Source organism: Cydia strobilella, chromosome 2, assembly GCF_947568885.1.
Source record: "Cydia strobilella chromosome 2, ilCydStro3.1, whole genome shotgun sequence".
NCBI classification, from domain to species: domain Eukaryota; kingdom Metazoa; phylum Arthropoda; class Insecta; order Lepidoptera; family Tortricidae; genus Cydia; species Cydia strobilella.
Window position 1 is genome coordinate 9,845,077 of NC_086042.1, and position 17,140 is coordinate 9,862,216.

At 46.6% G+C, this 17,140-nt stretch overlaps 1 protein-coding gene across 1 annotated transcript in view; it reads right to left on the bottom strand.

Moving 5' to 3' along the window:
* LOC134751390 (protein unc-80 homolog) overlaps positions 1 to 17,140 on the bottom strand; it is an 81,034-nt gene that overhangs the window by 6,617 nt on the left and 57,277 nt on the right. Inside the window, exons 48-65 of the mRNA XM_063686768.1 lie at positions 16,168 to 16,362; positions 15,159 to 15,354; positions 14,462 to 14,680; positions 14,134 to 14,279; positions 11,428 to 11,611; positions 9,442 to 9,603; positions 8,838 to 8,930; positions 8,527 to 8,637; positions 8,320 to 8,436; positions 7,935 to 8,069; positions 7,480 to 7,603; positions 6,897 to 7,109; positions 5,453 to 5,637; positions 4,503 to 4,668; positions 4,064 to 4,234; positions 1,648 to 1,743; positions 878 to 985; positions 443 to 600 (exon numbers count right to left, since the gene is read on the bottom strand). Of these exons, the coding sequence (XP_063542838.1) occupies positions 443 to 600; positions 878 to 985; positions 1,648 to 1,743; positions 4,064 to 4,234; positions 4,503 to 4,668; positions 5,453 to 5,637; positions 6,897 to 7,109; positions 7,480 to 7,603; positions 7,935 to 8,069; positions 8,320 to 8,436; positions 8,527 to 8,637; positions 8,838 to 8,930; positions 9,442 to 9,603; positions 11,428 to 11,611; positions 14,134 to 14,279; positions 14,462 to 14,680; positions 15,159 to 15,354; positions 16,168 to 16,362 (2,779 nt within the window). The remainder of the gene's footprint in view (positions 1 to 442; positions 601 to 877; positions 986 to 1,647; positions 1,744 to 4,063; positions 4,235 to 4,502; positions 4,669 to 5,452; positions 5,638 to 6,896; positions 7,110 to 7,479; positions 7,604 to 7,934; positions 8,070 to 8,319; positions 8,437 to 8,526; positions 8,638 to 8,837; positions 8,931 to 9,441; positions 9,604 to 11,427; positions 11,612 to 14,133; positions 14,280 to 14,461; positions 14,681 to 15,158; positions 15,355 to 16,167; positions 16,363 to 17,140) is intronic.

Consider the following 17,140-nt stretch of genomic DNA (forward strand, 5'->3'; position numbering starts at 1 on the left):
CTGCACACTACCACATTAGTTTACTGTATAATAAGCTATCGATATTACACTTTAAACAATATTAATAAGCAAAAAACAAAGTAATTAATCACGATGCTAACTATCAAGATGGCGCTCGAACCGGAAGACCATCACATTCATATACTGCGAAATACTTTAAACAGCAACTAAAACTTACAACTGTCAATCCTACTGCGGCAATAATGCCTATCACTCTCTAATGCAATGCTTAGTGCGACCACTTATGCTGTCACCGAATCGACGCATGATGTTGCCAGACAACCGACACAGTTTTCATGCAGCGTACATCCTAGTGTTCAAAATGGGTGGTAGCGTCCTATTATGTTTTAAGGTAGCCTTCTAGCAGTAGTAGGGGCAGCGTCTTGTGTCCTCGATTATGCCTAGAGATAGAAGACAGCGTCGTGTAGTCTGTAGAACAAACCTCGGGCTTGGCGTGCCGGCTGCGGCGGAACTTGAAGGTCTTCTTGGAGGGTCCGTGCGCGCGCTGCAGCCGCGGCCGGTCGTCGTCGTGGTCGCCGCTGCGGTCGCCAGACCACTCGCCCGGGGACAGCGGGGAAAGTGGAGTTTGGGAGGTCTCACCTGTAAATTAAACGTTTCGGCGTAGGACCACAAAGTGGCTAAATTATTTCGACATAATTATGGTGTTTTAGGGCCGAGGAGAAGTACGATTCTTAAATTTTTTATTACTTGGAATCAGGCTTTAACACATGGAGCAATAGTCTGTTGATGTTGTTGCTAATAAACTAATTATATTTGTGCCAATTTCTGCTCTATTTCATGGCATTGAACGGTAATTGAATTAAATAAATAAATGAAAATTTATCTAAGTATTTAAGCGTATATGTACGTAGCTTACCGGTGGTGAGTTTAAACTCCACGGAAGAGACGAAACGCAGTTTAGTCTGTGTAGTGCTATATGATGGCGTGCTGGCCGTTTTATTATCACTGCCATATGTCGATGACCCTGCCAATCATAAAGGTTGTTCTTGAACAATATGCTCATAGTCATGTGTTTTTGTTTTTCATGGATTAAAAGTACAAGCTTTAGTTAGGTTAATCCTGCGCTCAAGGCTGACTTTTTGACAGAATTGAAAAACATGCCATAACTCAGGGGTCGGTAAACTATGTAAACTTTTTAGAAGAGTAATTCGAAGTAAAAATCGCCAGTTTTCGGAACCGCAAAGAGCCACAAATGTTGGTTTTAATATTTTTAATGTTTTAAAAATTACTTGAAAATGTATGGGCGACTTGGACCGCAATTATACCTCCAAAAGCCCCATGCGGCTCGCGAGCCGCCTTTTTGCCGACCCCGCCTTATGGCAGGGTGATGGTAAGGAAAAACTGATTAAGTACTTATGTACTGCTAAAGTACGTATGTACAGTCAGCAATACTATTCGCTTAGCACCTTTACATACAAACTTCTATGCTTCTATAGGTTCTGCTATTCTCAACTGTTCGCGCAGCGAGGCCAGTTAACCGACTCCGGTGGGGAGGTTTATGCGTTATGCTGTGTGCAGTGATCGCCACGGGCGGGGTTACTTTTCTTTGCAGCTGACTGTACTTAATCAGTTTTTGCTGGGTCAATATTTGGCTTTGGGATTATTGAGTAAGTACGTGGCCGTTACCTATGTTGGAATGGCTGTTGCCGTTGTCAGCGCGCGCACTCGGCAGGTCGAAGCCGACCAGGTGCTGGCTCGTCGTAGAACTGCTCGACACCGACTCTGCAATGAAGATCATGTTAATGTTCCTTTAATAAAGACCATACAAAAGGTAGAAATGCCTTGTGGTCGCGCTATGTTCCTGTATGTATAGTTACCTCGTGGCGCGGAGGGGTAGTCGGGGGTGCGCGGCAGGCCGGAGCGGCCCACCAGCATGGAGATGAGCGAGGGCCGGTGCTGCGCCGCCTTATGTTCCTGTATAGTTACCTTGTGGCGCGGAGGGGTGGTCGGGGGTGCGCGGCAGGCCGGAGCGGCCCACCAGCATGGAGATGAGCGAGGGCCGGTGCTGCGCCGCCTTATGTTCCTGTATAGTTACCTTGTGGCGCGGAGGGGTGGTCGGGGGTGCGCGGCAGGCCGGAGCGGCCCACCAGCATGGAGATGAGCGAGGGCCGGTGCTGCGCCGCCTTATGTTCCTGTATAGTTACCTTGTGGCGCGGAGGGGTGGTCGGGGGTGCGCGGCAGGCCGGAGCGGCCCACCAGCATGGAGATGAGCGAGGGCCGGTGCTGCGCCGCCTTATGTTCCTGTATAGTTACCTTGTGGCGCGGAGGGGTGGTCGGGAGTGCGCGGCAGGCCGGAGCGGCCCACCAGCATGGAGATGAGCGAGGGCCGGTGCTGCGCCGCCTTATGTTCCTGTATAGTTACCTTGTGGCGCGGAGGGGTGGTCGGGGGTGCGCGGCAGGCCGGAGCGGCCCACCAGCATGGAGATGAGCGAGGGCCGGTGCTGCGCCGCCTTATGTTCCTGTATAGTTACCTTGTGGCGCGGAGGGGTGGTCGGGGGTGCGCGGCAGGCCGGAGCGGCCCACCAGCATGGAGATGAGCGAGGGCCGGTGCTGCGCCGCCTTATGTTCCTGTATAGTTACCTTGTGGCGCGGAGGGGTGGTCGGGGGTGCGCGGCAGGCCGGAGCGGCCCACCAGCATGGAGATGAGCGAGGGCCGGTGCTGCGCCGCCTTATGTTCCTGTATAGTTACCTTGTGGCGCGGAGGGGTGGTCGGGGGTGCGCGGCAGGCCGGAGCGGCCCACCAGCATGGAGATGAGCGAGGGCCGGTGCTGCGCCGCCTTATGTTCCTGTATAGTTACCTTGTGGCGCGGAGGGGTGGTCGGGGGTGCGCGGCAGGCCGGAGCGGCCCACCAGCATGGAGATGAGCGAGGGCCGGTGCTGCGCCGCCTTATGTTCCTGTATAGTTACCTTGTGGCGCGGAGGGGTGGTCGGGGGTGCGCGGCAGGCCGGAGCGGCCCACCAGCATGGAGATGAGCGAGGGCCGGTGCTGCGCCGCCTTATGTTCCTGTATAGTTACCTTGTGGCGCGGAGGGGTGGTCGGGGGTGCGCGGCAGGCCGGAGCGGCCCACCAGCATGGAGATGAGCGAGGGCCGGTGCTGCGCCGCCTTATGTTCCTGTATAGTTACCTTGTGGCGCGGAGGGGTGGTCGGGGGTGCGCGGCAGGCCGGAGCGGCCCACCAGCATGGAGATGAGCGAGGGCCGGTGCTGCGCCGCCTTATGTTCCTGTATAGTTACCTTGTGGCGCGGAGGGGTGGTCGGGGGTGCGCGGCAGGCCGGAGCGGCCCACCAGCATGGAGATGAGCGAGGGCCGGTGCTGCGCCGCCTTATGTTCCTGTATAGTTACCTTGTGGCGCGGAGGGGTGGTCGGGGGTGCGCGGCAGGCCGGAGCGGCCCACCAGCATGGAGATGAGCGAGGGCCGGTGCTGCGCCGCCTTATGTTCCTGTATAGTTACCTTGTGGCGCGGAGGGGTGGTCGGGGGTGCGCGGCAGGCCGGAGCGGCCCACCAGCATGGAGATGAGCGAGGGCCGGTGCTGCGCCGCCTTGTGGCCGCACTATGTTCCTGTATAGTTACCTCGTGGCGCGGAGGGGTGGTCCGGGGTGCGCGGCAGGCCGGAGCGGCCCACCAGCATGGAGATGAGCGAGGGCCGGTGCTGCGCCGCCTTGTGGCCGCACTATGTTCCCGTATAGTTACCTCGTGGCGCGGAGGGGTGGTCGGGGGTGCGCGGCAGGCCGGAGCGGCCCACCAGCATGGAGATGAGCGAGGGCCGGTGCTGCGCCGCCTTATGTTCCTGTATAGTTACCTTGTGGCGCGGAGGGGTGGTCGGGGGTGCGCGGCAGGCCGGAGCGGCCCACCAGCATGGAGATGAGCGAGGGCCGGTGCTGCGCCGCCTTGTGGCCCGCACTATGTTCCTGTATAGTTACCTCGTGGCGCGGAGGGGTGGTCGGGGGTGCGCGGCAGGCCGGAGCGGCCCACCAGCATGGAGATGAGCGAGGGCCGGTGCTGCGCCGCCTTGTGGCCGCACTATGTTCCTGTATAGTTACCTCGTGGCGCGGAGAGCGGCGCGGAGGGGTGGTCGGGGGTGCGCGGCAGGCCGGAGCGGCCCACCAGCATGGAGATGAGCGAGGGCCGGTGCTGCGCCGCCTTGTCGCCCGCACGCCCGAACACTTCAGACGCGCGCTTGCCGCCCGCGCTTATGTTCTCCGCTATTTGTTCTGGAAAAATAGTACGTAATATAAAATTTCGGTTTGGTAAGTTAGAAATTACAATCAAACAAGAGTACTCGTTTGTATAGCGTAGTAAAGCTATGGAATTGAGTAAAATCGAAAAACCGTCCATATCAAAAGCATTAGTTTGGATTTGTAGCTAGCGTGAGCGAATACATAGATGTCACGAACAAGTCTGCACGGAGAACGACGACGTATTTGTAAAAGTCACTGTGCTAAGCTCGGTTTTGAAGGTAAGTGCAGTTTGAATACTGACCGAACTTGCAGTGGTCGTGCTTGTCGCGCAGCGTGCGCAGGTCGCGCGCCAGCTCGGCCAGCAGCGCGCCGCGGGCACGAGCAGCGGGCAGCTTCAGCCCGCGCACGCGCTCGCGGACCACGAACTGCATGTGCCGCTCGTTGTCGCCGATGGGCGGCTGGGACAGCTGCAAGTATGCGAATGATCTGAATGAGAGCTGTTCCACAATAATTTATAAAGTACATGCCGTCAGCGCACGTGCTGAGTACAGCTGATTAATGCTTAGTGAACCGCACCAAGCGCCCGCATTGGCATTAATAAAGTTTCTGTGATATCAACTATGAAACTACTTACACTTATTACTATAGGTACACGAAACGTAACAAAAACGAATCGATTCTACATCGATTTACAACCAAAAATTATACGCACACGGTACCTTGTGCGCGATGAACGGCAGCAACAGCACGAACAGCGGCGTGCGGTAGGTGACGACGTGCTCGAGTAAGTCCCACAGGTGCGCTGCGGCCTCGCCTCGCCCCGGGTCGGCACACACCACACACACACGGTACCTTGTGTACGATGAACGCCAGCAGCAACACGAACAGCGGCGTGCGGTAGGTGACGACGTGCTCGAAGACGTCCCACAGGTGCGCTGCGGCCTCGCCTCGCCCCGGGTCGGCACACACCACACACACACGGTACCTTGTGTACGATGAACGCCAGCAGCAACACGAACAGCGGCGTGCGGTAGGTGACGACGTGCTCGAGGGCGTCCCACAAGTGCGCTGCGGCCTCGCCTCGCCCCGGGTCGGCACACACCACACACACACGGTACCTTGTGTACGATGAACGGCAGCAGCAACACGAGCAGCGGCGTGCGGTAGGTGACGACGTGCTCGAGGGCGTCCCACAGGTGCGCTGCGGCCTCGCCTCGCCCCGGGTCGGCACACACCACACACACACGGTACCTTGTGTACGATGAACGGCAGCAGCAACACGAACAGCGGCGTGCGGTAGGTGACGACGTGCTCGAGGAAGTCCCACAGGTGCGCCGCGGCCTCGTTCCGGCGCCCTAAGTCTCGCATGGCACGCGCGATGCGGCCCCACTCCGAACAGAGCTCCGAGGTGAAGCATGCGCACAGCACTTTTAGGGCTGCAATTTTAAAATAATGTTAGACACAACACAACAAAAATCTATATTATTAAACACCTGTAACGACCACGACCTAAGCGTAGTGTGAGATAAGGCTGCATTGTCCCCTCTGCTTTTCAACGTATATGGTGAACACATTATAAGGAAAACCTTAGAAGGGTGGAGGAAAGGCTTCAAAGTCGGCCGCAAAACTAACTCCAACTTGCGCTATGCTGATGATACAGTTTTAATCACCACAAATATCGATGACATGAAGCTAATTCTAAGTAGACTAGAGGTAGACAGCAACAAGCTAAGGCTGGCAGTGAACAGGCAGAAGACCAAACTAATGGTGATAGGTCGCGCAGGCAAGCTAGAAGATGCTTATGATATTCAAGGCAAGTTGGTCACTCTATCTATAGAGTGACCAACTTTACCTGAGCTCACAAATTAACAGTGATGGTAGTTGTGTCCCAGAGATCAAGCGCCGAATTGCCATGGCGAAAAATGCAATGACCCGCCTCCAAACCATCAGTTTCCATACTAAAGCGCGAATAGTAAGAGCCTTGGTCTTCCCAATTTTCATGTACGAAGCAGAAACATGGACAGTACTCGCCAGAGAGAGACAAAGGATAAGACGCATTCGAAATGTGGTGCTGGAGGCGAATGCTTAGGATACTCTGGACGGCCCGGCGCACAAATGCGTCAATTCTGTCACAGCTTGACATCAAAACAAGTCTGTTTACAGTCCACGATATGCCAACATCGGTTGCTATCTTAATTTGCCCATGTTATGCGTAGAGGTGATGAAAGTCTGGAGTAGGTGGTCGTGCTCGGAAAAGCGGAAGGCGAAAGACCGCAGGGCCCCCCACCAACTAGATGGTCCGACCAAGTTACGAAGGCCACGGAGGCCACCTCAGGCAAACTCCATCAAGCGGTGAGGGCTACGGGAGATCGAGACCGATGGAGACAAATCACAGGAGCTGCAAAACCAACTCACGTCACGGTCGTCAGTAATGAGGGACCGACAAAGAAGAAGTAGCGACCACTCGTCATAACTTAATATTTTCAGCAGAAAATCTAGAATTACTATCTGCAATCATTTGTCTAGTGATCGATGAATGGTCGAAGTGATAGTGACGAAGATAACGATCTCATAACAGTAGTGCGCTTGCCGCAACTGTCGGTGCAAAAAGCGATGTCTCTTAGGCGCAATAAGCTTAAAATCGATAAGCGAAATAGACCATACGTTAAATGAATTAGTTAGTATTAGGAGTCACCTAGGAAGGCGATCTTGTAGAGCTGGTGCGACAGCTTGGTCGTGTTGCGCGTGTCGCGACTGCCGGTGAAGGTGAGCGAGTTGGCGCGGGCCTCGGCCGCGTTGAGCTTGGCGTTGACGGCCGCCAGCTGGCCCGGCGCGGCGGGCGGGCACAGCGCGCTCAGCACCACGGACACGATGTACGACACGTCCGACTGACGGAGAGGCGGGACGTCTGTGCAGTGGAATATCTACTATATGGGGCTTGTTCGCATTCATTCGCATAATCGTCTAATACTTTACTTATGGACGCACACAATTTTTAAAGTTCCTATGGGATTCGATTTCAGAATTTTCGGAGGATCAACTTGCAAAATATTTTGACACGTTCAGATGAAATGATAAGTAATTTTAAATCTTGACAGTTATTACAAAACAATCATGGCCACTGTATTTGATTTCGTATCCCTAAAATCTACATACAAATAAATTTTGCGCAAAGGTGTAAAAATTGCCATTGAATTGGTTTTATTCACTCGGTAGCAAAATTAACCTTGCGCAACGCATAGACTCACGTGTACAATCTACTATTTTAATTTGATTACCTTTCCGCCCACTTCCCACTCGCAAACAAAGAGGCATAAACAGATTCATCAGCATGTTTTCGGTCTTCTCCGCTGACTGAAAAATAGCGCTACCTCCGCACATTTGCTCCAACGAGTAGCTGTCCTGGAAGAGAAGTAGCAGAATGAGGTAGAGCAACTTTAGTGCGCGAATACCAGTAAAGTATTTTACCTAAGTATCAAACTATCTCATAACAACATAATGTGTACAAATCTTAATAAAATATTGAATTAATGGATTTTAATATTTTCGAAATTCGCTATCTGAAGTAACGTACTTAGGTATGACTAATATATACACGTTTAAGAGAATACATAGACGAAGTGATTGGCGGACAAGTTGTGTTATGTTTTCCGGCATCGCATTTAGTTATAGCGTTTTACAATTTTAAATATTTTACTACCAAATCATCTTTGTCGATAAAAAGGAATCTTACTCCAGTATTTATGACTTGAAGCGCTATAAGTCGCACGACAGTGCTGCAGAAGTGCGGTGGTGGCGGCTGCGACATCAGCGCCGCTGTCGCAGACGACAAGTTTTCGCCGCTGTTGTTTTCCGATACTATTAGGGCCTGCAACGGATATACAATTTTATTTCTTGTTTGTTAAGGTGGAAAGTTGATCAATATGATATTTTTATTTAATTCACTGAAGCCCGCACAATGGCGCGTCACTTTTTTCGAATTGTGAACTTACGATATACATATGTATAGAGTAGAGTTCCAATTTCAAGGTATAAGTGAAGCATAAAGAATACTCGATGATTTTCACAAAATAATGTTCAAACTTGTAGTTAACCGACCATGCATGTAGTTGCCTTACTTGAACAGTGTTAAGTAGAGTCTTAACTTGCTGCCAATGCATGACATACGGACATCGTATCATAGTTTCGTATACACCTTTGAGTAGTACTGCTGCAGAGTCCCAGTCAGTGTTGCGCTGAAACATACAATACTCTGTAGAGTTTACTAACTTTTTAAAACAAGCCAGGAAACTATATTAGCCAAACTTACCCCCCCATACACTTACCCTTATGCTAGGTTTCTTGGCAATCTTAAGGAAGACCTTATCCAGGCGCCTTAGGATCATAATAAGAGAGGGACGTAGTGCGTCATCAGCCCAATCCGCTGCCGGTAGCACCTACCACAAACACAAATTTAAGGTTTGGTTGCCAGTTGACGCCTACGCTGCATATAGCGACACATTATATTAGGAGTACAGTAATATATCTATAAACGTGGCGCTATTTGCTATACATATATAGTTGACACTTTTAACTCGTAAAAGCGGAGTGGACTGCTCTGGGTTGATATTAATGGAAATTAATGAATATATCTCACCTGCGTCATATAGCGGTGCAGGCCACGGCAGCCCATTGATTCAGGGTCATACGGCGACACCTTAAGCAGTGAGTGCGCGATCTCTGCCAGCCGCTGTTAATGTTAAACAATGTACCTAGTTATTAAGATCTGGTACTACACCATGGTTGCAATAAATCACAGACCACCCCCTATAGACCGAGCTTATAGGACGACTTGCGGACACCGCCCGTATGGTGTATACATACTGTATAGGTCTTATATAAGATTGCTCGCGCGCCGCTCTGATCAGTTGCGCCCAAAAATACGACCTATTAGCAGTGTGCACATCTGTACGAAAATAAATCGGAAATAATTGAATTCGGTCGCTAATAATTTATATTTCAGCGTAAAATGGTGTGGCAAGTCATCTAAGACTTCCAAATACAACACAGATGGAATAACATTCCACAGTTAATTGTGAAATTCATTATTTTGTTGAAAGTTGTTTCTTGGCCGCGGGGTTCATTTTATACGGGTCAATATGGTTGTACTGAGCAGCAACGAAGTATGCCCGTCCCTTTTCGTCAACATGAAAATGCAATGTGCTATCCCTTTCACGTTAACATAGAATAACTTTACTCACGGCATGTGACTTGCAGTCGAGCAGCTCGACCGGCTTGCCCTCGCTGCTGCCGCTTCCCTTGGAGCCGTTGAGGTCGAGCAGACGTGTCGTCGCGCGACCGATGAAGTCTCCAACCAGCGACAGCAAAACATCTCGCGGACGACGGTATTCCGCCCGTATTAACTGCAAATAACCAACAATCCGTTGTTGTGATTTACAATAGGTTTTCAATTAATTAGGTCGGCATAAAACGTTAAACTTCTCAGCTTGATGGTGTAAATTTAGCTAGCCAGATTTTTTACCCGAGTGCGTCAGAAGGAGGCTAATGTTTATCATACAGTACTGTGTGGTACCTCAGAGTCCTCGGCGCCGGCGTACTCGGGCGCGGGCTGCGCGCGCGATTGGTCGCTGACGTAGCGCTCGTGTTCGTCCTCGAGGCCGTCCAGCCCCTTGAACTGTATTGTGGTACCTCAGAGTCCTCGGCGCCGGCGTACTCGGGCGCGGGCTGCGCGCGCGAGTTGTCGCTGACGTAGCGCTCGTGCTCGTCCTCGAGGCCGTACAGCCCCTTGAACTGTATTGTGGTACCTCAGAGTCCTCGGCGCCGGCGTACTCGGGCGCGGGCTGCGCGCGCGAGTTGTCGCTGACGTAGCGCTCGTGCTCGTCCTCGAGGCCGTCCAGCCCCTTGAACTGTATTGTGGTACCTCAGAGTCCTCGGCGCCGGCCATGAATCTAGTATAACTGGATCGGTCATGAGGAGTGGGGGAAAATGACCGAACGGGATAGTCTTATGTATCTTTCAGTAGGAGTAGCAGAGAAAGCGCTGTTATTGTTTGTCCTTGTCATAGTTTCACTTTTCCACCGCTGCCACAACCGAGGTTGTGGCAAACAAATAAGTACGTGACATGTCATGTTTGTTCGTTGCTTGTTTAATTATCGTTGTTTGGTATGAAATTGTGCTTTCTCTTATGAAATATAGTGATGGTTAGCGTTTTGAATGCTTGAACTTTGATAAAATACTGGTGAATTGTTCTGTAATCGGCTGTAATAGCCGCTCTGAGCAAAAATATGAGATCATACCTTTCACACGTAAGTACGGTATTTTACACCTTCCTCTTAACGCAATATGTGAGAATAACATCGTAAAATTACGTTACACTCAAAGCAATGTAGAATCAAACGATTTCAATAAAAATATCACAATTATTTACGCAAATTAACAAAACATTATTTGTAAAATTATCCGCCCAAATTACGTAGGTAGGTAGGAGTCTGAAGTCAGCCATTTTTAAACTTCTTCTTAATTTAGCTGCATAACAATCATGTTAGGGATACCAGATGAAAATATCATAATTTTATGGGTAATTTTGACCTCGAAGTTTTTTCGTACTTCTAATTCCAAAAAATAAATAAACAAATGTTGTGAAGATTAAAATGTGGTGTACATTAATTGGTGTGATTGCGATTTGTGATTTCTTTAAATTAAAACCCATAATACATTTTATGTTACGTTTTATTTACTAAACATGTTTAGTTTTGTACCACCTGCGCGAATTATAGGAGGTATTTCATTGTTTATACGCCTAAAAAGAACGGCCCATTGACATTTTATTAAACAATTTTTTAATACCGTCAAACAAGCTAACTTTGCCTCCAGGGTAATCGCCCCAACGTGATATCAAATATTGGGGTAATTTTTACCAATATGGTATCCCCACGTTTATGACGTCATCTATGTCTATCCCTTACGGGCGCACGCGTATAGCTGGTCTATGTAATGCTAGGTCTATGGCGCCGGCGTACTCGGGCGCAGGCTGCGCGCGCGAGTTGTCGCTGACGTAGCGCTCGTGCTCGTCCTCGAGGCCGTCCAGCCCCTTGAACTGTATTGTGGTACCTCAGAGTCCTCGGCGCCGGCGTACTCGGGCGCGGGCTGCGCGCGCGAGTGGTCGCTGACGTAGCGCTCGTGCTCGTCCTCGAGGCCGTCCAGCCCCTTGAACTGTATTGTGGTACCTCAGAGTCCTCGGCGCCGGCGTACTCGGGCGCGGGCTGCGCGCGCGAGTGGTCGCTGACGTAGCGCTCGTGCTCGTCCTCGAGGCCGTCCAGCCCCTTGAACTGGGCCGAGGCCGCCGTGCGCACCCCGCGCTGCGACGAGCCTTTGTGCTCCGGCGACGTGCGATATGGCCCGTTGTATGACCTCGAATATACATCATTACTGGATAGTTATTCAGCTTACATTGATCTTGCCCGCATGTCGCGTAACGTATGACATATTCATATTTTTTTTAATCTTAATAATTATACATTTTTAGACAGCTTTAATGATTCTATGATTGGAATCGGAAATAGTAGCCGACATTTTACTTTTTATTAGATAAATACAGCAAACTTTGGACTAAATCAATCAATCAATCAATCAATCGTTTATTGATAACAAGCGTTACACGTCATTTAACATTTTCTGTTTAGCACACTTTACATACAATTATAAATATTTCATTATTTATGTAGAAATAGGATTACATTAGACTTATCCAATTAAATTAATTATTATATAAAAACTTTTATAAAAAAAAGATAAACCGACTTCAAAAAGGATGAAATAAAATATTATCCTTTTTAGGGTTCCGTGTTTAAGTATATGCGTTACCAACTGATATGTTTGAAGTCGGTGCCAAGCCAAATTCTAAACCATATATTCATAGTGATTTTGGTGCAATTCGATAAAGATGCGGCTATATAAGTATGTACGTTGGATTACCTAACGCAGCGTATTACGTAGGCGAACAACACGCGAATGCGAAGCGGCGCGGCACGGCGCCTTAATTAATCCTTCGCCGTGCCGCGTCGCTTCGCTTCGCGTTCGCAAGTGTTCGCCCATGTAAGACGCAGCGTTACACGACGACAATAAACGAACTTTCTGTACACTTCAGAACAGAACACACGGTTGAACCTTCTTGGCGCAGTTCGTACCATGCTTGTCGGCACGTTAGTGTAAATCTAATACGTTTTGTCGTCGTATTTTTTTAAAGAGCATTTCTTACTAATTCTTAAACAGACATAGCACGCAAGTGTGGGATTGGGACTGAGTTATTTTCTGTCGCTTATCCAGAGGACTACATTTCAAAATATAAAACAATTCAAGGAACCTTCATGCAAAATTTCAGCTAAAGCGGTTCAGTTGTTTAGCCATCAAAAGGTAGCAAAGAGGCAGACATAATTGCTTTCACGTTTATTATATTTGTACAGTTGTAATGGGATTTATAGACATAAAGCTGATTATTTTTGACTGGTATTGTTACTACTTGGAGTACTTGGCTTGGCACCGACTTCAAACATATCAGTTGGTAACGCATATACTTAAACACGGAACCCTAAAAAGGATAATATTTTATTTCATCCTTTTTGAAGTCGGTTTATCTTTTTTTTATAAAAGTTTTTATTTTTCCATTTTTAGTTATAAGACATCGTTAAGAGCGTGACGCATGAATGAAAAACATAATCATGTTTATCTGTAAATTCGTAAACTATTAAATAATCAGAATTTTCCTCGAGTCCGCCTGGGAAATCATTCCTGTCACTAAATCCATTCTCCGCCCCGCCACTGACCCAATCCCTCAAACCCCCCGATAACTTAACCTCACAGCACATCAACCCCTGATGACTGAACCCCTCGACCCTAAACCACCAACCCTTCAACCGCCATTCCCCGACCCCTAACCCCAGACCCCTTAACTCCTAACCCTAACCCCCAATCCCTTTACTCCCAACCCCTCAGTCCCCGACCCATCAACTCACCTCCCCTCAACCCCCAACCTCAAACCCCCCAAACACTAATACCCTCTACCTTCACCTCTCAGTCTCTTTGGTTGTTTCCAACACTACCTACATCAAAAATCATAATACACATACGAGGGAAGTTATCAGTAGCCTTACCACGAGTTTGACATTGATATATTCGCTATCGTGTGCGTAACTTCCTGTTTATGCATCTCGCTCCTACTGGCGTATTAGTGTACAAAGTAAGTTACGAAGAATATTTAGTGTCAAACTCGTGGTTAGGCTACAGTTGCACTACATCAAATTGGTGGTTTTGGTGAGGAAATGCTTGAGTTACTTTAGAAAACACCGAAATTACCATACACGTGCCTTTAAAAATTTAGGAGTTCCCTCAATTCCTCACGGATTCCATCATCAGATCAAAACCAAAAATATTACGAAAACACCTTGGAGAGGTAACTTCTTTCAAACAGAAAAAGAATAACTCAAATCGGATCATGGGTGCCGGAGTAATCGCTGAAATCATTATCATCAAAACAATCATCATCATCAGCTCCACTTCATCAAATTGGTGGTTTTCGAGAAAAAATGCTCAAGTTGCTTAAGAAAACGACCAAATCACCATACATGTGCCTTTAAAAATGGAGGAGTTCCCTCAATTCCTTATGGATCCCATCATCAGAACAGCACCAGATTAATGTGGGACCACCTTGGAGGTAGTTCCTTTCAAAGAATTGTTCAAGTCGGACCACGGGTCTCGGAGTAATCGCTGAACATCCTACATTAAAAAGATCATCATCACTATCTTCAAAACAATCATCATCATCAGGTCCACTTCGTGAAATTGGTCGTTTTCGAGAGTAAATGCTCAAATGGCCAGTTTAGTATTTTTTTATTAAATTCAATTGTTTAACTATAAGTTATAAGTTTGACACTCACTTTGACAAACCTTCGCAGTTATTGACAAGAGTCTTGATAGCAATCGCCAGTTGTTGTATGATCTCTTTCTCAGTCTTTCCTTCTCTATTGTACGTTGGTAATTCAATCTGTTTCACGTAGCACGGCAATATCGCTTCCAGTATTATCTGAGGAAATTATAAATTAAGAAACTTTAAAATGTTATGTTTTTGATAAGAATTCTATCACTTCGCTACTTATTGTGGGGGTAAATAGTCGGTTTATGTTGCAAATTTCTAATAAACAGCAGGTATTTTTTTTTGCGTCAAGTGACTGTTGTCTTCAAATTAGAATATCAGAAATAACTAACAAGCATCTGATAGCCCCGCATACTCTCCGAGGAGTATGATACGACCATGACACACAGGCTGATGCAGTCCAGCACGTTGACCATCTCGTCCTCATCACGGTAGCAGAAGTCGATGGGCTTGAGCGGCTTCTCCTCTTTGATTAGTTCGGCGATGTGAAGCGGGTCGGGTGAAGGCGTCTCTAAGCTTAGCAGGAGGTTGAAGAGGCAGCTCGATTGTACCTTTGAGTCAAATATACCAGATATGAAAAGTTTTACTAATTTGAAATGTTTATGCTTATGAAATATGTTGAGGTTTTGTATCTCTACGTCTTTTGCAATATGGCTTCTTCGTACCTTGTCACAGTGACAATACGAATACAATGAGATCCCTAGCGGTAATTCCTTGACTGTTTCTGGTAAAAACTAGCTAAGTTTGTCTGACATAAAGCCATGAATAGGAAAGTAGTAACGTAGTAAGTGTAGTGACGTGACTATTTAAAATAAAGTGGTCCTTAGCCGGATATTATTTTTATAAAGTGTTCTTGCCGACGTATTGAAGGTTGCCAAACGTAAAAAGGGCTATGAAGACAAAGAAGAGGACAAAATCGATGAAGAATAAAATCGGTAAACAATAATGTTATTAATAGTTATCAGGAAGAGACAATCTCTGTACCCATGTGTTAACAATAGAGAATGTTTCCGTATTGTATAGAATTACCTTACTGGCATCACCATAAGCTGATTCCTCGTCAGTATCCAATATGGCGGACACGGAGCCGAACATTTGCAGAATGAATGGCTTTCTGTTCAGCAAATAGAACTGCTTCACAGCGTACTCTATCGTTGTGGTCACTAGCTTGTTCGTTTGGTAATTTGAATAGATCTGAAGCAGTGTCGGCATTATGAGAAGGTATCTGAAAAAGAATAATACCTTAAAATATAGACAGTAGAGGTTCAGATTTTGAAAAATCATGGGTCTACAAATTCTTTATTTATTTTATTTTATTTATTTATTTAAGAAACAAACAGTCTTTTATAGTTATACATAACACTGGAAATTTTCTTAAAGCTAGACTTACAGTTTCCTTAATGAAAATATTTTAACATCATGTGTAATAAAGCTTCTACATAGTAAAACAGAGCTATTTGTGCAAACAAGAACAAAAACAATAACAACAATAATGAAAAAAAAAAAAATGCGAGAGTATCAGGGTGTTAACATTACTAAAAACTGAATACTAAAAAGGTTTTGTTATTCTTATTACTTATTAACGTTCAATACTGAGATTTTTTCCTAATAGCGCCAAACTAATGATCTGGGTTATTACACTGCATAGATAGTGTTTTAAATCTATTAAGTTTCTCGCAGAAAATATCGAGATTCAGAAATTTTTCGTTGTATGCCCTTCTAAATTTTTAACACAACGAGATATATGTAGTTTATTCCAAGAGATGTTATCTAGATGATTCAGTTAATAACATTTATTACGGTATTAGGTTTGTATGGCCGATTTAAAAAAATGGTATAAAATTATTGGGTATTAATTTTGTCTCTTTGGAGACGAAGTTTTAACTATTTATAAATCTTATGGAGAGATTAGGTTTTGCACCGGTTAGCCTAAGTTCGTTGCCTAAAATAACTAAATTAGATGTACATAATCTAAAGCCATTTGGATAACCTAACCTAGTACAGTGCCTCGATGTTTTAATAAAAAAAATTGCTGTACCCATTAGTAGAAAAGATGTTCTTAAAATTGAACGCAGCGTTGACGTAAGTAGCGATAACGTATCGGAGTATAAGCGAGTCCTCGCTATGCAGCATGAGCGCGCCGTTCAGCACGTTGAGGAACAGGTGGATGTCGCGCGACGACGTGAAGTTGCCCGCCATGGCCTCGAACATGCGCGCTATGAGGCGGACCCACCTGGAATCAATTTCAACATCAGACGCTGAAGACATCGGCTTGTTTCCTCATTCATGTTCATTAGAGGAAGTTTATTCAGAGCACGAGCAGAGCAGGTATATGGTAGATGTACTGATAATGATCGGGAATATCGGGATGCATTTTAGTGATAGTGGTTTCAAATTACTTATAAAACAGCTAAAAGTCAGTCGGTCCGGAAATGTGCGGCTTTCACAGTGACTGCCCTTTTTCCTTAGGTACCTCTGTAGATACCACACTTACATTATAGACAAGTAATATTCAACACTTAAGCCATAGACCTAGCATTACATAGACCAGCTATACGCGTGCGCCCGTAAGGGATAGACATAGATGACGTCATAAACGTGGGGATACCATATTGGTAAAAATTACCCCAATATTTGATATCACGTTGGGGCGATTACCCTGGAGGCAAAGTTAGCTTGTTTGACGGTATTAAAAAATTGTTAAATAAAATGTCAATGGGCCGTTCTTTTTAGGCGTATAAACAATGAAATACCTCCTATAATTCGCGCAGGTGGTACAAAACTAAACATGTTTAGTAAATAAAACGTAAAATAAAATGTATTATGGGTTTTAATTTAAAGAAATCACAAATCGCAATCACACCAATTAATGTACACCACATTTAATCTTCACAACATTTGTTTATTTATTTTTTGGAATTAGAAGTACGAAAAAACTTTGAGGTCAAAATTACCCATAAAATTATGATATTTTCATCTGGTATCCCTAACATGATTGTTATGCAGCTAAA